Source organism: Phaenicophaeus curvirostris, chromosome 6 (genome assembly GCF_032191515.1).
Source record: "Phaenicophaeus curvirostris isolate KB17595 chromosome 6, BPBGC_Pcur_1.0, whole genome shotgun sequence".
NCBI lineage: Eukaryota > Metazoa > Chordata > Aves > Cuculiformes > Cuculidae > Phaenicophaeus > Phaenicophaeus curvirostris.
The window spans coordinates 48,458,367-48,476,806 of NC_091397.1; the positions used below are offsets into that span (position 1 = coordinate 48,458,367).

The 18,440-nt window shown below is 40.9% G+C and overlaps 1 protein-coding gene across 2 annotated transcripts in view; it reads right to left on the reverse strand.

Annotated features, from left to right (window-relative positions):
* The window catches only part of ZNRF2 (zinc and ring finger 2), a 60,460-nt gene continuing 42,020 nt past the window's right edge, over nt 1-18,440 (reverse strand). Inside the window, exons 3-6 of one of the 2 annotated variants that reach the window (XM_069860152.1) lie at nt 9,911-10,016; nt 9,107-9,184; nt 5,092-5,721; nt 1-331 (exon numbers count right to left, since the gene is read on the reverse strand). In XM_069860152.1, coding sequence (XP_069716253.1) covers nt 9,127-9,184; nt 9,911-10,016 — 164 coding nt within the window. In that variant the 3' untranslated portion in view covers nt 1-331; nt 5,092-5,721; nt 9,107-9,126. Of the gene's footprint in view, nt 332-4,465; nt 5,722-9,106; nt 9,185-9,910; nt 10,017-18,440 lie in introns of both variants that reach the window. The other variant, XM_069860151.1, reaches the window with a different exon arrangement.

Below are 18,440 nucleotides of genomic sequence, written 5' to 3' on the forward strand. Positions count from 1 at the left end.
TTAAAAGATTTATTACATATATTTGTACATATTTTACATGAATGGAATGTTAAACATACAACCTAAAAATCAATAAAAAAATATTTTCATTCATGATTATGTACTGGCAAACCACTGAAAAGAGTACCTTAGAACAACTGAAGTCAACTTGCAATCATACTGCTCAGTTAAAAAAAATACAAATATGTTTTACATTAGACATCACAAATTACATTCTGATTTCTGCTCTGGGTAATGAAGGAAGACGTCTCGTCCATATCACTGCATGTACGGGTGGCATTTCACAAGCTAGCACGGAATTTCCTCTAACTTGTTGTGGGCAGGGTTAGCTCTGTGGGAAGAGGTGTATAAAAAAAAGGGAATGTACACTCTGCTTCCTACCAGCAGGTACCTGCCAAAGGGTAGGAAGAGCCAGAATGAGATTCGCAATCAAGTGATAAGGTTACTGCTGGATCATCGTTCATCCTGTGTGATGATGCAGCTTTGAAAATGAAGTATTTCATTAGAACATCCTCTCTACAACTAAGCCACTTCCCTTCTTCCTTGAAAGTTACAGTGCTTTGGCAATATCAGCTCGGAGAGAATTCTTGACTGTGTGACAACAAATACTTCGGCTTCATCTTAACATATAAAGGAAGAGCACAGAATCACGCTTAGATGTCTCTTCCTTTTCACATTTCACACCTTAAGAGCTTGTGACCAGTCACGTTGAGAAGTGTTTACTATTAAATATAACAAATTAGCAATAAGAGAGACAGATTTGAGGGAAAACAAGAGGAACAGGATTCAGCAAGAGATTATGTTCTTGCAACGTCAGGTTACTTACACTTGAACCTCTGCCAGAATCAAGCAAATCGTACTTATCATTGCAAAATCTTTGCCAAAGCACACCCAAGGGCAAAAGTCTCTCAAACAAACACACATAGATTAAAACCTGCCAGAAAGACCAGCTAGCGGGCTTGCTGCTTTCTCCTTCTTGTACACTGGCAATTTATTAGATTGAAGACAGAACCAAGTCCAACCTTTTTCAGGTACAGGATATTCCTACAGTGGTTTACCTGAGCATGTGTTCAGCAACTTGTAATGAGCCACAGTGAGGTCATTTTACAGTTTATACCATCAGCAGCTCTGACTTACTTGAGAAATGGCTTTACAGAACATGATGCAGCAGCTTGGGAAGTCACTGTGGGAACTACACAGCTGAACTGTGTGGTGAGATAGCTAAATTCAACTTGAGACAATTTGAGAGCAAGGACTGTTTTCCACCCCCCTCAACAGGCTAAAACATCTTCAACCTGATTTTTGAAACAGGTTAATTTACATGGAGAAACATCACAGAAGTTTCCCTCCTCGTCCAGCTACAACCTCTTACATTACTTTGGCAGATGCCAGTGGAAAGCATGTTCAAAGACTGAGGAGACACAGCCTGAAATGTATCACATCTTCAGCTAAGAAGAGGAGAAGAGATTGATACTCAGATGACTTTTGAGCTTGGAAGGGTGGAAAGTGCATCATAAAAATACAGCACTCATCAGAAAATGAGATAATACTCTGCTGGCAAAGGTGAGTTGCAAGATCCATAGTAGCATTTCTGTGTTCCCAGGTACATGGTAATCTCTTGGTAGGAAACTAAGTCTCTCCTTGGAAGGAAACTTTCAACTGTACAGCAAAATTAGGAGGTACAAAGCAGCAATACCGAATCTACACAAAAATATTCTCTTTCAATATGGGAAAGCAGCTAAAATTCTCAAAACTCAGAGAGACCATTGCCTATGTTAAAACCAACTTACGCTTTGTTCCTGTTTAAGTGCAGATAGTAGTGACATTCAAGTACCACGTTCCCTGCTTTTGGTGGAACACAGAAGAAATGGAGCAAGTTTCTGAAGCCGTCACATGGAAAAGGCAGCATACTAAAAGCATACATATGCACATCTTGTGTATTAGACGTTACCCAATCTGAAACACCAACGATCCACATTTCTGAATAAAAATTATCTTTCCCGTATTTGCTGAGATTTTAGTCTTCTGGGAGTTGGTTTTACCGGATCTCCAGCCTTTCAGCAAAGACTTAATTAAAAAGCCAGTGCTCCTAGCGTTAAGAACTAGGATAAATGTATAAATTTCAAGATTAAGTCATGAAACCCCCTTCACATCATAAAGAGGGCGAGCAGGGGGGGAAAAGGTCACAAGTATCCACCCACATCTTTGTACATTACCTACACATATTCCATTTCAAAATACTACAGTACACTTACTCTTGAACATGAAAGTTAAATTCATTACAAATAAGACCATCTGTTCTACACTTCATTCTTCCCAAAAATAAAATACCACAAGTTTGAAGTGCGCTTTGCATTTTTGCTTTTACATCCCACTGAACTCATCGTTGAACACACAAGCTGAAAGAAAATTAGCTACCTCCTTCAAAAGGGAAGTGTTACTATAGACATACTGTTTTCTAAGAGATGGGCCAATGGGTGCCCTGTGCTGACAGTAGCACGGCTCTCTTGGTATCATATGGAGGAGGAGGGTTATGTACAGTCCAACTCATCACCACATCCACTATGAACTTCCAAACAGAAGTTGCTACTCAAGATACATAGGTACGTTACAAGTTCAGAAAAATCTCACATTTCAAGACAGCATTTATTCTACTCTTCCCCTTCTGGCAAGCAGCATGTTTATGGCAGACCTGAGTACGGAAATTATTTTACACCCTTACATACTTAGGGAAGATATAGGCCAGATGAGAGAAGGTACTCTGAAACAGAATAGAATTGGCAATCTTAAGATATTCACAGGTAAAGAAGCATATCGCACCGTAATTTAAGTTATTGCATCTTGTGGACAAGTGTGGTATTCCTTGATTGAGAAACAGGGCTTGTTTGGTGCTTATTTTCCCCTCCTGAAGCACAGTGAGTCGGGGCCACTGTGAGAACATTTTTAAAATGAAGGCTTTCCCTGTAACTAGAGCTACATCTACAGCATCGTCTTCACCAACTGACCAACACAACCGGTGACAGAAAGCTTACGTAAGTGAATTTTCACAGGCATTTTCAAACTCAAGCACCACTCTCATGCTTCCAGTGTCATTCTAGGCTTGGTCTCAATTACAGGCTTTGATAGAAGCAAACCTCCCATAGCTATCGGAAAAGATCTATGGATACCAAGAATGCCAAACTAGGGTCTAAGGCTGACCTTGCTCCTCAAATAATCGAAGGTATTGCTGCTCTACCATGCCGATGAAAGCAGAAACTGACTCTTGCCCACCAAGCCACACGTCAGCACGGTTGCTAACAGAGTGCTTTTCAAACACTAGTCCTGAATGTAGGACAGCAGTGATAACTGCTGGGTCTTTAAATCAGATACTTGCATCTGAATACAGAAAATTAAGGTTCTTGGAAAAAAAAACCAAATAGTAAATAAATTAGAAATACAAACTCCCAAAACTGAGCTTAAGTTGTAAACAGATTTATGTTCATAACATTTACCTACCTAACCCCCAAGCCAAAGGCTATTTATGACCTCGGAGCACAGGACACCAAAATACTTACCTACCCCCTTTACATTATTACAGGTGAGTTTCTGTAGGCATGAAGCCAACAGTAAGCATTAAATCAATGCAAATGGAAAAGCTTTAAATTCCTGCTATCTTCTGAAAGTAAAACATTGGGAAAATGGGCCTGTAGGCAACGGCCCTATTCGAGTATTACAGGTGCTGTAGTTCCTCCCCTCCCTCCCTCTCCCCATGATAATACAAGGCAACACAAATATTCTCGGCTAAAAAGGAATTTGTACAGGGGACAACTGTACATTCGATGTGAGTACAGAATTGAAACTGTGACAAAATGATGCTGCTCCCACTGAATAAGAGAATACAACAGGGCCTCATAGTAACAGGTTCAGCTGAAACCGGTGATGCAAGCCCAAAAACGTAGAAACTGCACTGGCAATTACGACAATTATCTAGTTTGGACTCCTTTAGATTTGCACCATAACAAAGGCATTTTACAGAACAACATTCAGGAGAAAATGTTATCCAGGCAAGAACTGCTCTGCAAGCAAGATAGGAGAGTTTAACATGCACTGCCCTTGTTCTCCAGATAGCAGCAATTGCTCCTGTTCTTTGCCCTTTTTGATATGAATCACAGTAGCAATAGAGAGAAATACGTACTTAAACAAAAAGGAAAAGCATTATTATGTATGTACAAGAAAAATGTTTGAAGTGTTGTGCAATTTCTTCTAACTATTGAAACCCACTAAAAATGCTGTTGCTAATAAATATTCATAAACTCTTCCCTGTGCTGTGAAATTCAGAAACTACTGATTATTTCTTGATACAAAAAGTATGCTTTCTAAGCCCTGATATCTGTTCCAGTTTATCGTCTTCCCCCACCCAACCCACCCTCCCCATCTTTCTTTGTTTTTTCATGAACTGTGATATTTCAGGGGAACTAATACTTACCCACAGTTTTACTTGGTGTACCCTCCCAGAGACATCCTGTGTTTTGTGGAGTCCTGGTTGTACCAATATAATACAGTAAAATAATAATAAATTAAACAAATGCAGATGCATTTAAAAGAAAAAAAAAAACACACTGTCAAATGCCGGTCTCTACATGAAGAGACCAAGGATTTAAATGCAAAGTACTACAAATCCTGCCATCGAAAAAAAACATTCAAGCAAGAAAACAAAAACTTGCACGTTGTAAAAGCTAAACACAAATCCCACCTCGATGTTATCTCACCCATGCCTACAAAAACCTCTTGCTGTGCCCACAATTGCAGTTATTCATCTACACTCAGGAGGCAGCCTGGAGATGAGAGTAGTACAACAAAATAATTACCTGAAACATTTTTAAAAAAATACCCGTTAAACAAATTTCTTTAACTGGCAGCACTTAAAATCAGTAATTCTTCTTTTTCTTATTTAAAAAAAAGTTGCATAGCTGTAAGATTTTGCTTTGCTGCATTTTTTGTTGTTGTTGTTTTTACTCACAAGCAGTAGAAGAGAAATTTTAGTTACTTAAATAGCAATACAATGTGCAGATTTCAACAATCTCTATAGCTTGATCAATATAAATTAGTTACCTGTCTTGGTTTTATTCTTTGGACTGCATTGTGACAAAGGTTTAGTTAGAAAATTTTGAAATATAGTATTCCTATGCAGAGAAGTTTATGTTTTCTGTTCTTGAGAAAAGTGAAGAACGTAAAACAGGGTGTGAATTCAGTAAATTAAGGTCACACTATTAGATCATATTTAGTTTGCCATTTACTCTTCTTCAGATGATGAGAAGGTGAAAACGTTCCCATTCAAAACTGCGGCCATCCTCCTGCAAGGGTCTCAGATAGCACGTATCGAACGTCTCCGCTTCCACTTGAGGCAGTAGGAAACATGTCCAATAACCCGCTTCTTCACAGAACCAGAAGTTAGGCTGAAATTAGGAACTTTGGCCTTCTATAAAAAATAGCGTCAGTAATGTCTGTGGAGAGTCGATTGTTACAGAATGTGCAGCATTTTCAAAATCCCTGTGTGTCCTTTGCATGAATGTTTGGTATGCCGAGCACTACTGGCACATAACCGGCACCTGCAATGCTTTTTCCATGTCACTGTCAGTCTTTGCCTTTTTCAGCCACAAAGAACCGTAAGTCTCAAGGCAGGCACGCTGTGTTCAGCAAGGGAACCTCACATCTCCTATGTTTTCTGATCAGTGGAAGCAGCTGTTGAAAAAGCAGAAGACAAAGTACCATCATCCCAGCTATTTCAGTATATAACACACACAAACAGCATGAGCATAACCACCGCATTTTCCTTTCCCTCTTCTCTAAGCCCCCAGTTATCACCATCTCTGCTGCGAAAAAAAGCAAACAGAATTTAACATGAAGGTAGACACCCATGTGCATGTAAAGGGACAAACGTGTTCATAAACATCATGTGGACTTCTTCCCCAATTCACTTGCTGGAGATAATACAGGAAATGCGTTTGTTATTAATTTCAGCTAACAGTGCCCTGAGGCTAAAACCAACTGTCCCTGTAGCCAAGATGCCTTTGCTCAGGTTCTCTCTGCTACTCCTGCAACAACCACAGCGCTGCAATGTGACCAGAAACACAGACTCATGCTCTGAAGCAAGATGAAACAAATGGACAAAGGAATGAATATCAGAGAAGTTGTGGATGTCCCCTCCCTAGAGGTGTTCAAGACCAGGTTGGATGGGGCTTTGAGCAACCTGATCCAGTGGAAGGTGTCCCTGCTTTCAGGCAAGGAGGCGGAACTGGATGGTCTTTAAAGTCCCTTCATTACTCAAACCATTCTATGATTCTGTGAAATGGAAATGCTAAAGTCTTCAGATTATACTTTCTTTTTTTTTTTTTTTTTTTATTTCCATCAGAACAACAAACCCAAATCCTTAGCTACCAGTCAGAATTTCAGGTATCTCCATTTCTCGAAGAATTATGATGACTGTTCACGTGTTTTGAAATGCTTAGGGTCAGTAGTTTAATGCAAGATAGAGCTTTCAAACTAGTCAACTAAAAGAATAAACGTACCCTTTAAACCTTTAACACTGATTGCAGATCTCCTATCATTGACATAAAATGTAAGCTGGAAAAATGTGGAGCTTCGTGATGGGATGGATAGAAACATGTAAATGTTTTATTTATTTATTTATTTAAAGCATTCTGGAATACATTAGCATGACAGTGGTTTTGAAAATACCTAGTTTGAACTTTTTCATATGGTTCTAAAGATTTCCGTCAGAAATCACAGAATCATAGAACAACCATGTTGGAAGAGACCCACCGGATCATCAAGTCCAACGATTCCTATCAAACACTAAACCATGCCCCTCAGCACCTCATCCACCCGTCCCTTAAACACCTCCAGAGAAGGTGACTCAACCACCTCCCTGGGCAGCCTGTTCCAGTGCCCAATGACCCTTTCTGTGAAAAAATTTTTCCTAATGTCCAGCCTCACTCTCGCTTCCCTCCTGTAGTCCACCCAAGATGCCTGTCCCTTCTTCCAAAGCTCATAAACATTTCTCTTCTTCTTGATATCTCTCAAGATGTCTCTGTTCAATCAAGCTGGTTTTTTCCCCTGCCGGCTTTTTTTCCGGAACATGGGGATGGCTTTCTCCTGAGCTGCTAGGATTTCCTTTTTGAAGAGCTCCCAGCCCTCATGGGCTCCCTTGCCCTTAAGTACTGTCTCCCACGAGACTTCGCCAACCAGCCTTCTGAAGAGTACAAAGTCTGCCCTCTGGAAATTTAGTGCTACTGACCTGCTAACCACCCTCTTCACTTCACCTAGAACTGAAAACACTATCATCTCATGATTACTTTGTCCTAGGTGTCCTCCTACTGCAACATCCCCCACAAGGCCTTCTCTGTTCACAAACAGCAGGTCTAGGAGGGCACCCTCCCTTGCTGGTTCATTCACCAGCTGTGCAAGGAAGTTGTCTTCCACGCACTCCAGGAACCTCCTAGACTGCTTCCTTTCTGCCCTATTGTACTTCCAGCAGATATCTAGAAGATTGAAGTCTCCCACAGGAACAAAAGGCATCAATCTAGAGACTAACCTCAGCTGTTTATAGAAGAGCTCATCAGCTGCTTCTCCTTGGCTGGGTGGTCTGTAACAGATTCCCATCACAAAATCTACCTTCTTTTGGGCTCCTCTGATTTTAATCCACAGGCATTCAATCTCCTCATTGCCACAATCCATCTCAACGGAGTCCAAGTCCTCCCTTACAAAGAGGGCTACCCCGCCTCCTCTCCTGCCCTTCCTGTCCCGCCTGAAGAGTTTGTATCCCACCATAGCTGCACCCCAGTTATATGATTCATCCCACCACGTTTCCGTGATGGCAACGACATCATAGGCTCCTCGCCCTACGACAGCTTCCAGCTCTTCCTTATTCCCCATGCTGTGTGCATTGGTGTAAATGCATTTCAGCTGAGCTGCCGAGCCTTCGGCCCTCTTAGAGGAAACAGAGTTCATTCCCAATTGCCTGGTAACTGGAGTAGCTAGCACCAAAGCACCCATATCTTCCTTACCACCCCCAGGTGTGTTCACCCCAACTTGCTGTTTGGTGATGTACTGGTGGTCCTCACCAGCACACCCTCTCCGAGTCACCAGTGCCCCACGTCCAGGCTCACTCCTGTCTAGCCTGGTCTCAACCCCCTCCCCCTTCACATCTAGTTTAAAGCTCGATTTATGAACTTAGCTAGGTTTTTAGCAAGAGCTTTAGCCCCCCTAGGAGACACACGTATTCCATCCTTAGCAACAAAGCCTGGGGGTGCGTGAACCACCCCAAGATCAAAGAAACCAAAGCCCCTCTCCTCGCACCAGGCTCGGAGCCAGGCATTAATTGAATAATTCTTCCTGACTTCCTGCTCCTCTCTATTTAGCCTTGGGATGGAGCAGAATACTATTTGTGACCCAGAGCCCTCCATCGTTTTCCCAAGGGGCCTGAAATCTCTCTTGACGGCTTTGGTCTTCCTGTTCTCTAAATCATCACTACCAGTTTGGACTAGTGTCAGAGGATAGTAGTCCGTCTCATGGACCAGGGAAGGACGTTTTCCAGCTACCTCCTTCACTGATGCCCCCGGTAAGCAGCAGACCTCTCTGTGGAGCGGATCCGGTCTGCAGATGGGTCCCTCTGTTCCTTTTAGGAGGGAGTCCCCTACAACAATCACCCTCCTCTTCTTCTTAATGGAGGATGTTTTTATCTTTTTCTGAGGATGGTGCAGCCCAGGGAAAGATTCTAGGCTGTGGGAGCAAGTAGTCATGGAACAATCCAAAATTACACAATTGTATTATTTTGTTTCATTTCCATGGAAAAAAATACTCTTTAAAAGTTGATGCTAAAGCTTTATTGGCACTGACTTGCCATTTTCCAGTACTAAAACTGGAATACACCATGTCAGACCATGCCATTTAAGGATGCAGAAACCTCTTATATATTGCAATATGTGTCAATACTTACGGATTAATACTGTAGTTCTGAGACAGAGTAGCAAATCCACAAATTTAAAAAAAAAAACAGCACAAAGAATTATTTCAGATAATCAAGATATTTATTGCTGAAATGTATGCATCTAAAAAGAGATATTACCTAAAAACATGAGTCTTGTCTTAATCTGATGGATGCTCAGGGCAAGATCTATTTACTTCAAACCATTCATCTATGCAGCTGTGGGATGCAAAACAAAAATGAAAACAATTGACATGAACGTCTTGCTAACATTTAACAGGAAGATATGAATATAAATTTGTTTCTCATAACTGCAATGATAAGTAGGATTTTACATTATATAAAGAAGTACTTGTACATGTCACTGGAAAATGTAATAACCTCAAACCACAGTAATATGTGGCTATCAAACACTGAAAACTGAAATTTCCTAAGAATTAAGTTTTCTAAAGAAGCATTTTACAAGTTACTATCTGGCCTTTATACACAGGCTATTTCGCTACTAACACTATCATCTTGTTTATATCAATCATTGATGCTTTACTTCCTCTATATACAGACACTTCTGAAAACAAATATGAAATAGGATTAAAAAAGTGTTCCCCCTTCTCTCCATTAAGTCTATTAGCATTTGACAAAATTTCAGTACACACAACCTAAGCTCCTTAGCCATGACATGATGTGCATTCCTTCCTCATACAGGTGATTTTACCTTATTGATCCTGTGGGCTTTTGAGAAAAATTACAGAGTAAGGAAAACTGACCTAAAATACATTGGAGAAAATGCAGAAAGACGTTGTTTTAGAAACGTCTTTAGGGCTGATGCTATTGTTTCTTTGTTTGTTTTTTAAATGTAAGAAGTAACTAAATTTTAGGGATCCTTAAAGGAGTTACCCAATAAACGCAACCTTCTGGAACTTCATATGCATCTTGAGGACTACTTACCCTTTATGATATATGCAGAGGCAAGGCAGCCGTGCTATAGTATCTCCTTGCTGCAGCTCTTCCAGGCATATTGCACACTCCCCAGCATCTTTACTCAGCACATCCTCTGAAGAAAGAGCACAAAAGTTAAATGGTTAAAAGGCAGACTACGACAAGCAAAATGTTCTTTATTCAGAACACTGAGGACAGCTACAGAAGAGACTTCTTGTCCTGCAGAAAGCCCTGTCAAGGTTAGAATCAGTCATACACCCACCACCTGACTGAAGATTCCTGATGGAAGAACTCTCAGAAGCTCAAATTAAAATATGATTGTGATTCCGTTTCTTGCCCTAACAACACAGCCATAGCTCAAAATGAAGTCCTGTAGGAAGATGCTTACAGGGAGGAGCAGCCATAATCAACAGCCAGTATTCCTCTGCATCTCTCAGCAGATCCATGCCCTATCCCACAGCTCCTGTGATCTGACCTCAGAAACCTGCGCTCTGAACCACGCAGCCACACGCTGTGCTGCCATCCGCAAGAGCACTGGAGAAGCTGGATTCTTCATACAGATGGCATGTAATGTCTCCAGGGCTTTCAAGATTCATGCTGGGTAGGGTTTTTGTAGCTGTTCTTCCCTGTACTCAGTTTTTACTATGGAGGTTAAGTTCAAGCCCGTATGTAACATTTCTCCAGACAGGACACTGCAGGTAATTAACTAGGTAAAGACTTTCTTAACTTCTAAACACAGTGCCTGTAATTTGCTTTTTCTGCTCTCCTACTCACCTCTCTTCTAGGCACGTAGGTTTCTTTTATCAGCCTTACCAGTACTTAATATTTCACATCTTGAACCCCTCTCTTCTGACCACGTCAGCATGTTCTACCACATCCCAAACACCTTTTCCTCAATGTAAAGTATGCAGCTGCTAGCAATAGGAGTGGGAGTTTCCCATCAGGGAAAGATCAGCTCCAATGACCCTAAACTCCTTGGAGATACTAGATTTTTCGCAACGTTACCAAGTCCCATAACAAAGGAGGAGAAGGTAAGTTACTGGGAATGCACAAGAGTTGGCTTTCACACAGGCTTTGCCGGGAAAATGCGTTATTTTTAATAAAAACCTTCTCTCTTGAACACTTCTTTTAGCCAGAACATGGGATGCAGAATTCAGTCTTAGCACAAAGCAAAACAGGAGATCACGTAGGGCCCTGTTTGCCAGAAGCAGGTTAAAAGACTCAGTCAGACACAACCTCACACAGTGCACAGAGCATTCCCAACAAGGGATCACGTAGCAACCAAGCTGGCAATCTCTGACAGAAAAGAAAGGTGCACAGTTGGCAAAGCAAAGCCCATGTGTTCAAAAATTTCCATGGTTCCATGGGAAAAGCATCCCCTTTTTAACCAAAAGTAGCCTAAAGTGACTGTTTATGGAGAGCAGGACTGAGAAACCACCAGCTCTATGCTATTCTCTCTAGTGGCTCCAATACTCATCACTATGGCATTCCAAATGCATAGAAAGTGACAAGCAGACAACTAAAGAGCTATCATCGCAGCAAAAAGTGAAATGAAATTAGGTCTACCTTGTTTCCCTTCAAATGGCAGCAAGCTGTCTTGCAGGTACTTGGGTTTCTAAAACAGTGTTTATTTCAGTTTCTGCTATATCCATTGGTTACACTAAAAATACTGTATAATGCCACATGTGTGGGATTTTCATGAGGATACGTGAAGGTTATCTAACGTGAGCTGAACTGTTACAAAGAAAAATATTCAAATCAAAATAAAACCCAATATATTTCCACCATAATAAAGGGAATAAAAAAATGAGGTTTTGCATATTGTAACATTATTGGTAGGCATCACATTAAGAAACTGCTCCTGTTGTTCTATCAGAAGCTGTAAGCCTCGGAGAATACTAGAGGTACCTAAGAGCCAAAGCAATTTAAAACAATATGAAAGATCTTAAGAACTCTCATGTGTCCTTACAAAATCCTGACACTAAGAACTTGCCCAGAAGAGGGTGCTAAGGATAAATACTTCCTTGAAGAGTTGGTTTGGTGTTTTTTTTTTTCCTTTAATAAAAAGATACTTTAATATTTGACACCAGGAGGCAAAGACTCTCCAGACAGTATTGTTCTGCTACAGAGATATTAATCTTTGTCTAAGGCTCTCAGAGACTACTTTCCTAGACCGCCTCTTTGTACAAGTACTTTGCCAGAAGTCTTATGAGCAGATCTACTCTCTTCCCAGATTTAGGTTGCAGGAAGAAGCACCATAATAATTCAAGCTCGTATCATACACAGAGCAAACTTAATAAAAGTCATTCTTTCCATGGAGTCACTTTATCAGATCAGCAGCTGGTACCCAAACCAAAATGGCACTAAGATACCTCCAGTGAATTACATCCAGCCTCCATCTTTCAGCACTCTGAAGGAGGAAGCACTCAGTCAAGCTTTGATGACAAAAATTAAAAAGCTGTCCAATAAAAATACAATTTATAAAACAAAACATTCTTGTGAACTGCTTTCCCATCATTCTCTATTGTACATGTCTGGCTTATCGTGTGCTCCCCAGATTGAACAACACTCGGGTCTGAACTCCTGCCGAGCAATTTAACAAGGTTCTGCACCTTTTGGCTAATATTTGGGTAAGATGCCAATTCAAACATTTGTATCTCCCACAAGCCCTGGCTTAAGTGTGTGAGATGCTTTTCCTTCCCCCCTCAGTACCCCTGTACTCTCCTCAACTGCCATCAGCCCCCCTCTATGATTCTTGCCAATACTGGCCCTACTGCACCAGTCCCAGGCGAACAGCCTGCCACTATCCCTGGCTTCATCCCAGGCTTTCCCACTGGGATGAGCTGCTGGGCACACACCCGGCTTTGCCTTGTCGTGCCAGAGGGGACGCTGATGACAGCTGGCACAGACGGGGCCTCAGAAATGTGGTGGAGTTCAGACACCCCTGCAGAAGCGATTTCATTAATAGGTTTCAATGCATTTCCTCTGAAATAACAAGGAGTTGGCATTCCCTGCTTCTTGTGTTAACCTTACGAATCCTACTAGGCTCTTGAGCGAGAGAAAAAGCATAAATACTGTGGGAATTAGTACAATATACCCAACTGCTATAAATGCCTACGTGCAACTTGGTGCTGCACGTGAACAAGACTCCAAACCCATGTAATTATGCTCATAACTCATTAGAAATGTAGAACGACAACAGCAAAATCAAGTCCTTCACCAGCCTACAACACTTGGGTCTTACTCCCTTTTGACCATTTTAGGTGACTCAGATCATCAATCCCTAATAAAGAAAAAAGAGTGAAAAGAACTGTTAGACCTGTATCCAGTCAGAATTTGTTCTGTCCTTGCTTCATAGAGCACTCTGCTGTACCAACACTGGCTCATACCAGATGGAAGCCAGTTTAAGGGCCATTTAACACTGCCTTTTAAACATATCTGTTACGGAAAAGTGTGTAAATCATTTTACACAGAACCACTGCAGTCTGAATAATTTTTTTCTTCTCCTATTTTCCTGCAGTGGAGCGATTCAGCAGATATATATCATTCTTTTCCTTTCTCTCTTCAAAGAAAAAAAAAAAGGACAGTTGTTTGAGATTTCTTCAATGTTATGATTAAAACATTTATGTGAGTGTATTACCTAAATGAAAGTGGCAAGAGGAAATAAGAAGAGGCCACAATTTTTCCATTTTGCCCACGTGTGGGTACATACACAAATACTCACCACACCCCCACATCCATCTGCTCTGCACCAAACAGGAGGTAAGCACTCCTCCACCCTCCCAGCCATCTGAACAAGGACTTGCTAGCCAAAGACTGGTGTCAAAGACGAAATCTTCCAAAACAGAGTAGTATTTGCCTCCTGTGTCTGCTCAAGTACTTCTCCGCCCTCTCCTCTATCCCTGCTTAATAATACAACTGTTTTAACTTCTGGTTGCCAGTAATTTTTCCTCCTAAGATTCTGCTTTTATCTTTACCAAAAAATAAATTCTACTCCGCTCCTCCATTTTTATAGCAAGTAAGCAGTGTAATTAAAAATATGATCATCCTGGCGATTTTGCACATACTTTACCAACTAAAAACTTCAAAATATATCCAACAACTATCAAAGCCATCAACTCAGTCATGGTTAAAAACATAGGTGCCTGTGATGAAACAGTCTGTCTTTGAACTGAGGACTGCAAGAGCACGTGCAATACATACCTTATGGATTAAGTCACTAAAATCTCTGCTACTGGTTTTTGTTTCTCTTTTTGAAACACAGATAGATATAGCCCTCGGCTCAGGAAACCCCAAATCACAAAACATGGAGATGGCAAGAGTATTTGAGGAGGTATCACCTCATAGATGCAGTATTTTTTTTCTCTCTAGGCACTGACTGGAAAACAGAACACCAAGCTAGAAAGACCTTTGATCTAATCCAATATGACAGTTTTTCAAAATACCTGCATTTTTCTGAAACTTAAAAGCTTAATTGTCTGTGGAAGCTGCCACTGCAGAGCGCCTAACAGCGAAGGACGCCACAAAAGTGCACCCTTTCAGGACTGTGACTGAAACTTAATCAGAGCATCCTTTCTGAACAGTACGTTATCAACACTAAAATTGGCAAAATGAGTCATAAGAGGTTAAAAAATAGTGATTAAACTTCATTAGATAGTACATATTACCATATATCTGTTACACAATCATTATTTTCTGTTGTTCTCTCATTTAAGTACTAGAGATTGTCTTTGCTTGTTTTTAAAGAGTATAGCAAGCTCTAGGCATCTAGAAGCCAACATATTTCTTCACATGTATGGTACAAATTAATCTACATTCCAGAATTTATTATACACTTTTACTGATACTGCCTTCTGGGACAATCCAAAGTTTTTCTTACACTGCTACAAAAAAAAGTAGACGAGAAGGACTTGCATGTTCCATAGGTAATTAGTTGGTAGCCAGCAAGTACGTGCGTATGTGATTAACATACTCTTTATTAAATGCTGCTGATGTGACTTACTAAATCTTTCCGGCTTCTGCCACATCTTTTTCTCTCTCTTCATTCCTTTACAGATATTTCCTACTATGCTCTCCTCTTCAAACCCATTTTCCCCAAAATATAATTCTCTCTAGCCCTACTTTTTCTACCACTCCTCCTACCCCTCCTCATCTTATTTCACTTACTGTTGCAATGCAGGCATTGGAGAAAGGAGAAAGACATTAACATTTTTAGCCACTATGAATTCAGTATGAATAACATGGACAACCTTCTTACTTGGGTTAATATCTCTGGGAGAAGCAGACGCAGGAATGGAAGGAAAAGGGACTATTATGCAGGGCATGCTTCTCTTGCATAGCTCAGTAATTTGTCTCTCCAGCCTGATACTGGCTGCAAGCAAAAGCTTTCTCTCCTGGTCCATCCTAAGCACTAGGAGAGCGAGCAGTTTCTTTGGCATTCTACCTCTCTTTTCAGTATTCCGGCTGCCACAAGAGGAACATCCTTGGTTCAGCACACTTCAGCTAGGCTTCATTCTTGGATGACCAGGTCAGCCCTCTGCCTCTGCTCAATAACTGATGCAGAAAGACGCTCTGAAATACAGCCAAATCTTTGGTGCTCAGTGCCCTCAACAGCAAGAGAGGACATCCAGTTGTCACTGCAGAAGATATGTTTTTGCCACTCAGAGCTTTCCAAGCTACAGGGTCTGTCAGCAGATTTAGCAAGGCAGAGTTAAGCCATGAGCTTTGTTCACCTATGAAGGCTCAGTCTTCACATCCCTAAGTTAAATTTGTGCTGTCCTCAGCAAGGAACACATCTTCTGAAGAAACAGTGGATTCCTGACCAGAAACGCTTCTTATTGCTCTAATACAAGCAGCCTCCTGTAGATCAGATGCAGAAGGAAACATTTTTGACATCCAGTGTTTTTACCTACACCACAGCTAAGTGGTTTTGGAGATCCACAATACCAAAAAGGTAAGCTTACGGAAATCAAGAAGTCAGGTCTCCTGAGTATCTTCGATCCAAATTTCCTTTTATAATGCTGAACAAACTAATACCCATATACTAATCAAATGCATACCTTTTACAACTTTTCATGTGTTTCTGACAGGCATGATAACCCCAAACACCAGCACACGACTTGTGTGGTAATACCTAGTACTTAACCAATCTAATAACACCTTCGCCACCACAATACACAAAAACATACTCTCTCTAGAATGAGCTAACAAGCTATGACAAGTGTGACACTTCCTCAAATACTAACAAAGGGTTTGATGTATTTTGGAGGGCTTTGTTCGACATCTCACTCTTCATCCACTGCAACACGGCAGCCCAGCACAATTTCCTACTCAAAGTCCAAGTGTTATCCTTGTTTTCCCCTTGCCTCTCACCTTGCTCAGCGTTGGTCCAAGACTGAGGTATTTATATACAAACAGACACCCATCATGAAAGACTTCCTGCACAAACATTGCCTACAGTCTTTGGTACTCCCTTCTCTTAAAACACAAAGGTGAAGTGGAGGAAGCAGGACAGACAAAGTGAAAACTGTACAAGAAAAATATTTGCAGAATAAGGCCTAAGTGGCAATGTTCGTATTGCAACAGCATGCTGAGCTAGGAGCAGAAGTGTCATTGTTTTTCAGCTAAACCACCTGGATTCAGATTTTTGTGGGACATTCTCAGCTTTCAGAAGCTAATTCTGAGAAACAGCTAGATACTTCCTGTTCAGACAGATAATGATCATGTGAGTGGTAGAGAAAAAAATGCTTACGTTTTGTTGAATAAAGATGAAAACTGAAACAGCAGCGATAGAAATACATTTTAGGGACTAGGATGAGCATACAAGCCTGTATAGTCCTAGCTACCTAGAATTGGATACAATTCTAATTTGGTAAACTAAATAATAGAGAGAGCAGAAGGCTTTGTGCACTGAGGGAAACAGTTCTTTTATAAAGAGGTTTGCTTCAGTGGCCACAATGGAAATCTATCTGCAACTTTAAGACACATGGTGTCAATACAAGCTACAGTTCTGCAAAAAAAGTTTACATTCCAACTTTACACAGCTTTCATATGAAGTCCAATTAAGATATCTTGCCCATAGACAAAGTCAAGTTTGCATTCCAGGACTCCCAGTAAAGAGCCCAACTTTGAAAAAAGGCCAAACAGTCTGAGAAATACATTTCCTTACTTCCAAGCAACAGCATCCACAGCCACTCCCATACTATCATGATCAGTGCACCAATTTTCTCAGTTCATCTTTATACTTCTGGTAGAAAGCACTGGGGTGAAACAGGTACTCACACAAGATAAAATTTATGAACTCAATTGGACACGAAACATCTTGTGCTCCTGTCTTGAGATTTATTGCCAGAGTGACTATGCATTTCCAATGATTCAAGATTTGCTCTTGATACAGAGACAATTATCTGATTGACTCTGAAACTTCTGCTTAAGCTACAGTCTTTCCAACTTCTGTTTAATCAATCTGCTTGCAGTTTGAGACGCCCTTGAACATTAAATCTTTGCAACATAGCCAAACAACTTTCTCCTGTTGCACTGACTTCTAAAGTTAAGTTTTGTTCACCACGTTTCTAAGCATCATGTCCTTAAACTGTCAAATTTTAGGCCAAACAGCTGCACCTGTTCACAAGTGAACCACAAACAGTCTTGCCCTCCAGAACAGGATGTAAAGAGACTTTGTGCCAACCTTACCCGTCATGCAATAAGTCCCCATTCCAACTGAATTGATGCATATGTATGTTTTGAATGACCCAAAGGGTAATTTGTTCTTTCTTGGCATGCTGTGTTTGCCCCAAGGCTTCCCCTGCTCCCTTCAGAAATGCCATTCCTGGGTGATGAAAATGCTTCTAAACCTTATCCCAACAGGAGGCCAAAAAAGGTTGAAAAAACCTTGAATGCAGCAGTACCAAACACTGAAACCCTGTCTTGAGTAGTGTATCCCAGTACATACCATCTGAAACAACAGCTGCTTATTCCAGCACACGGAACAAGCAAGCTACCTTTAAGGTTTTACTCAATATTACATGACCTCTCAGGTTACTGGGCATTTACTTTAAATGTCTGGAGTTAAACCAAAAGTAGCATGTAAAGGGGCAAACCCACGAGAAACAAAACACCAGCAAAATAAGACTCCTTAGGAAACAATGTAAGGAACTATCACTTAGGGAATGCCTCCTCCTTGGCTCCATCAGGTAAGAATAATTTACACTTCTCTAGACCGAGTTTACCATCAAAGAGGATCTTACACCACAAATATGCTACAAAAGAAGGAGTGGCTGAGTAAATGGCCAAGGGCAACCAGCACGTATTGCCGACAGAGTCTGCTGCAGGTAGAGAGGATTGTTTGTTACAGGGAGCTGGAGACAGCTGGGGTGAAGGAAACTTACAGCAGCAGGCAAGAAAGAAGAATACTAGTGAGTGATCCAAGCATGCAGATCTTTTATCATTTTTATTCTTTGCTAAATAATGCTTCTTGTCTTTGAGGAATAAAACAAAGCAAGATATTTAAAGGCTACTTATATTTACCTGCTAATTTGTA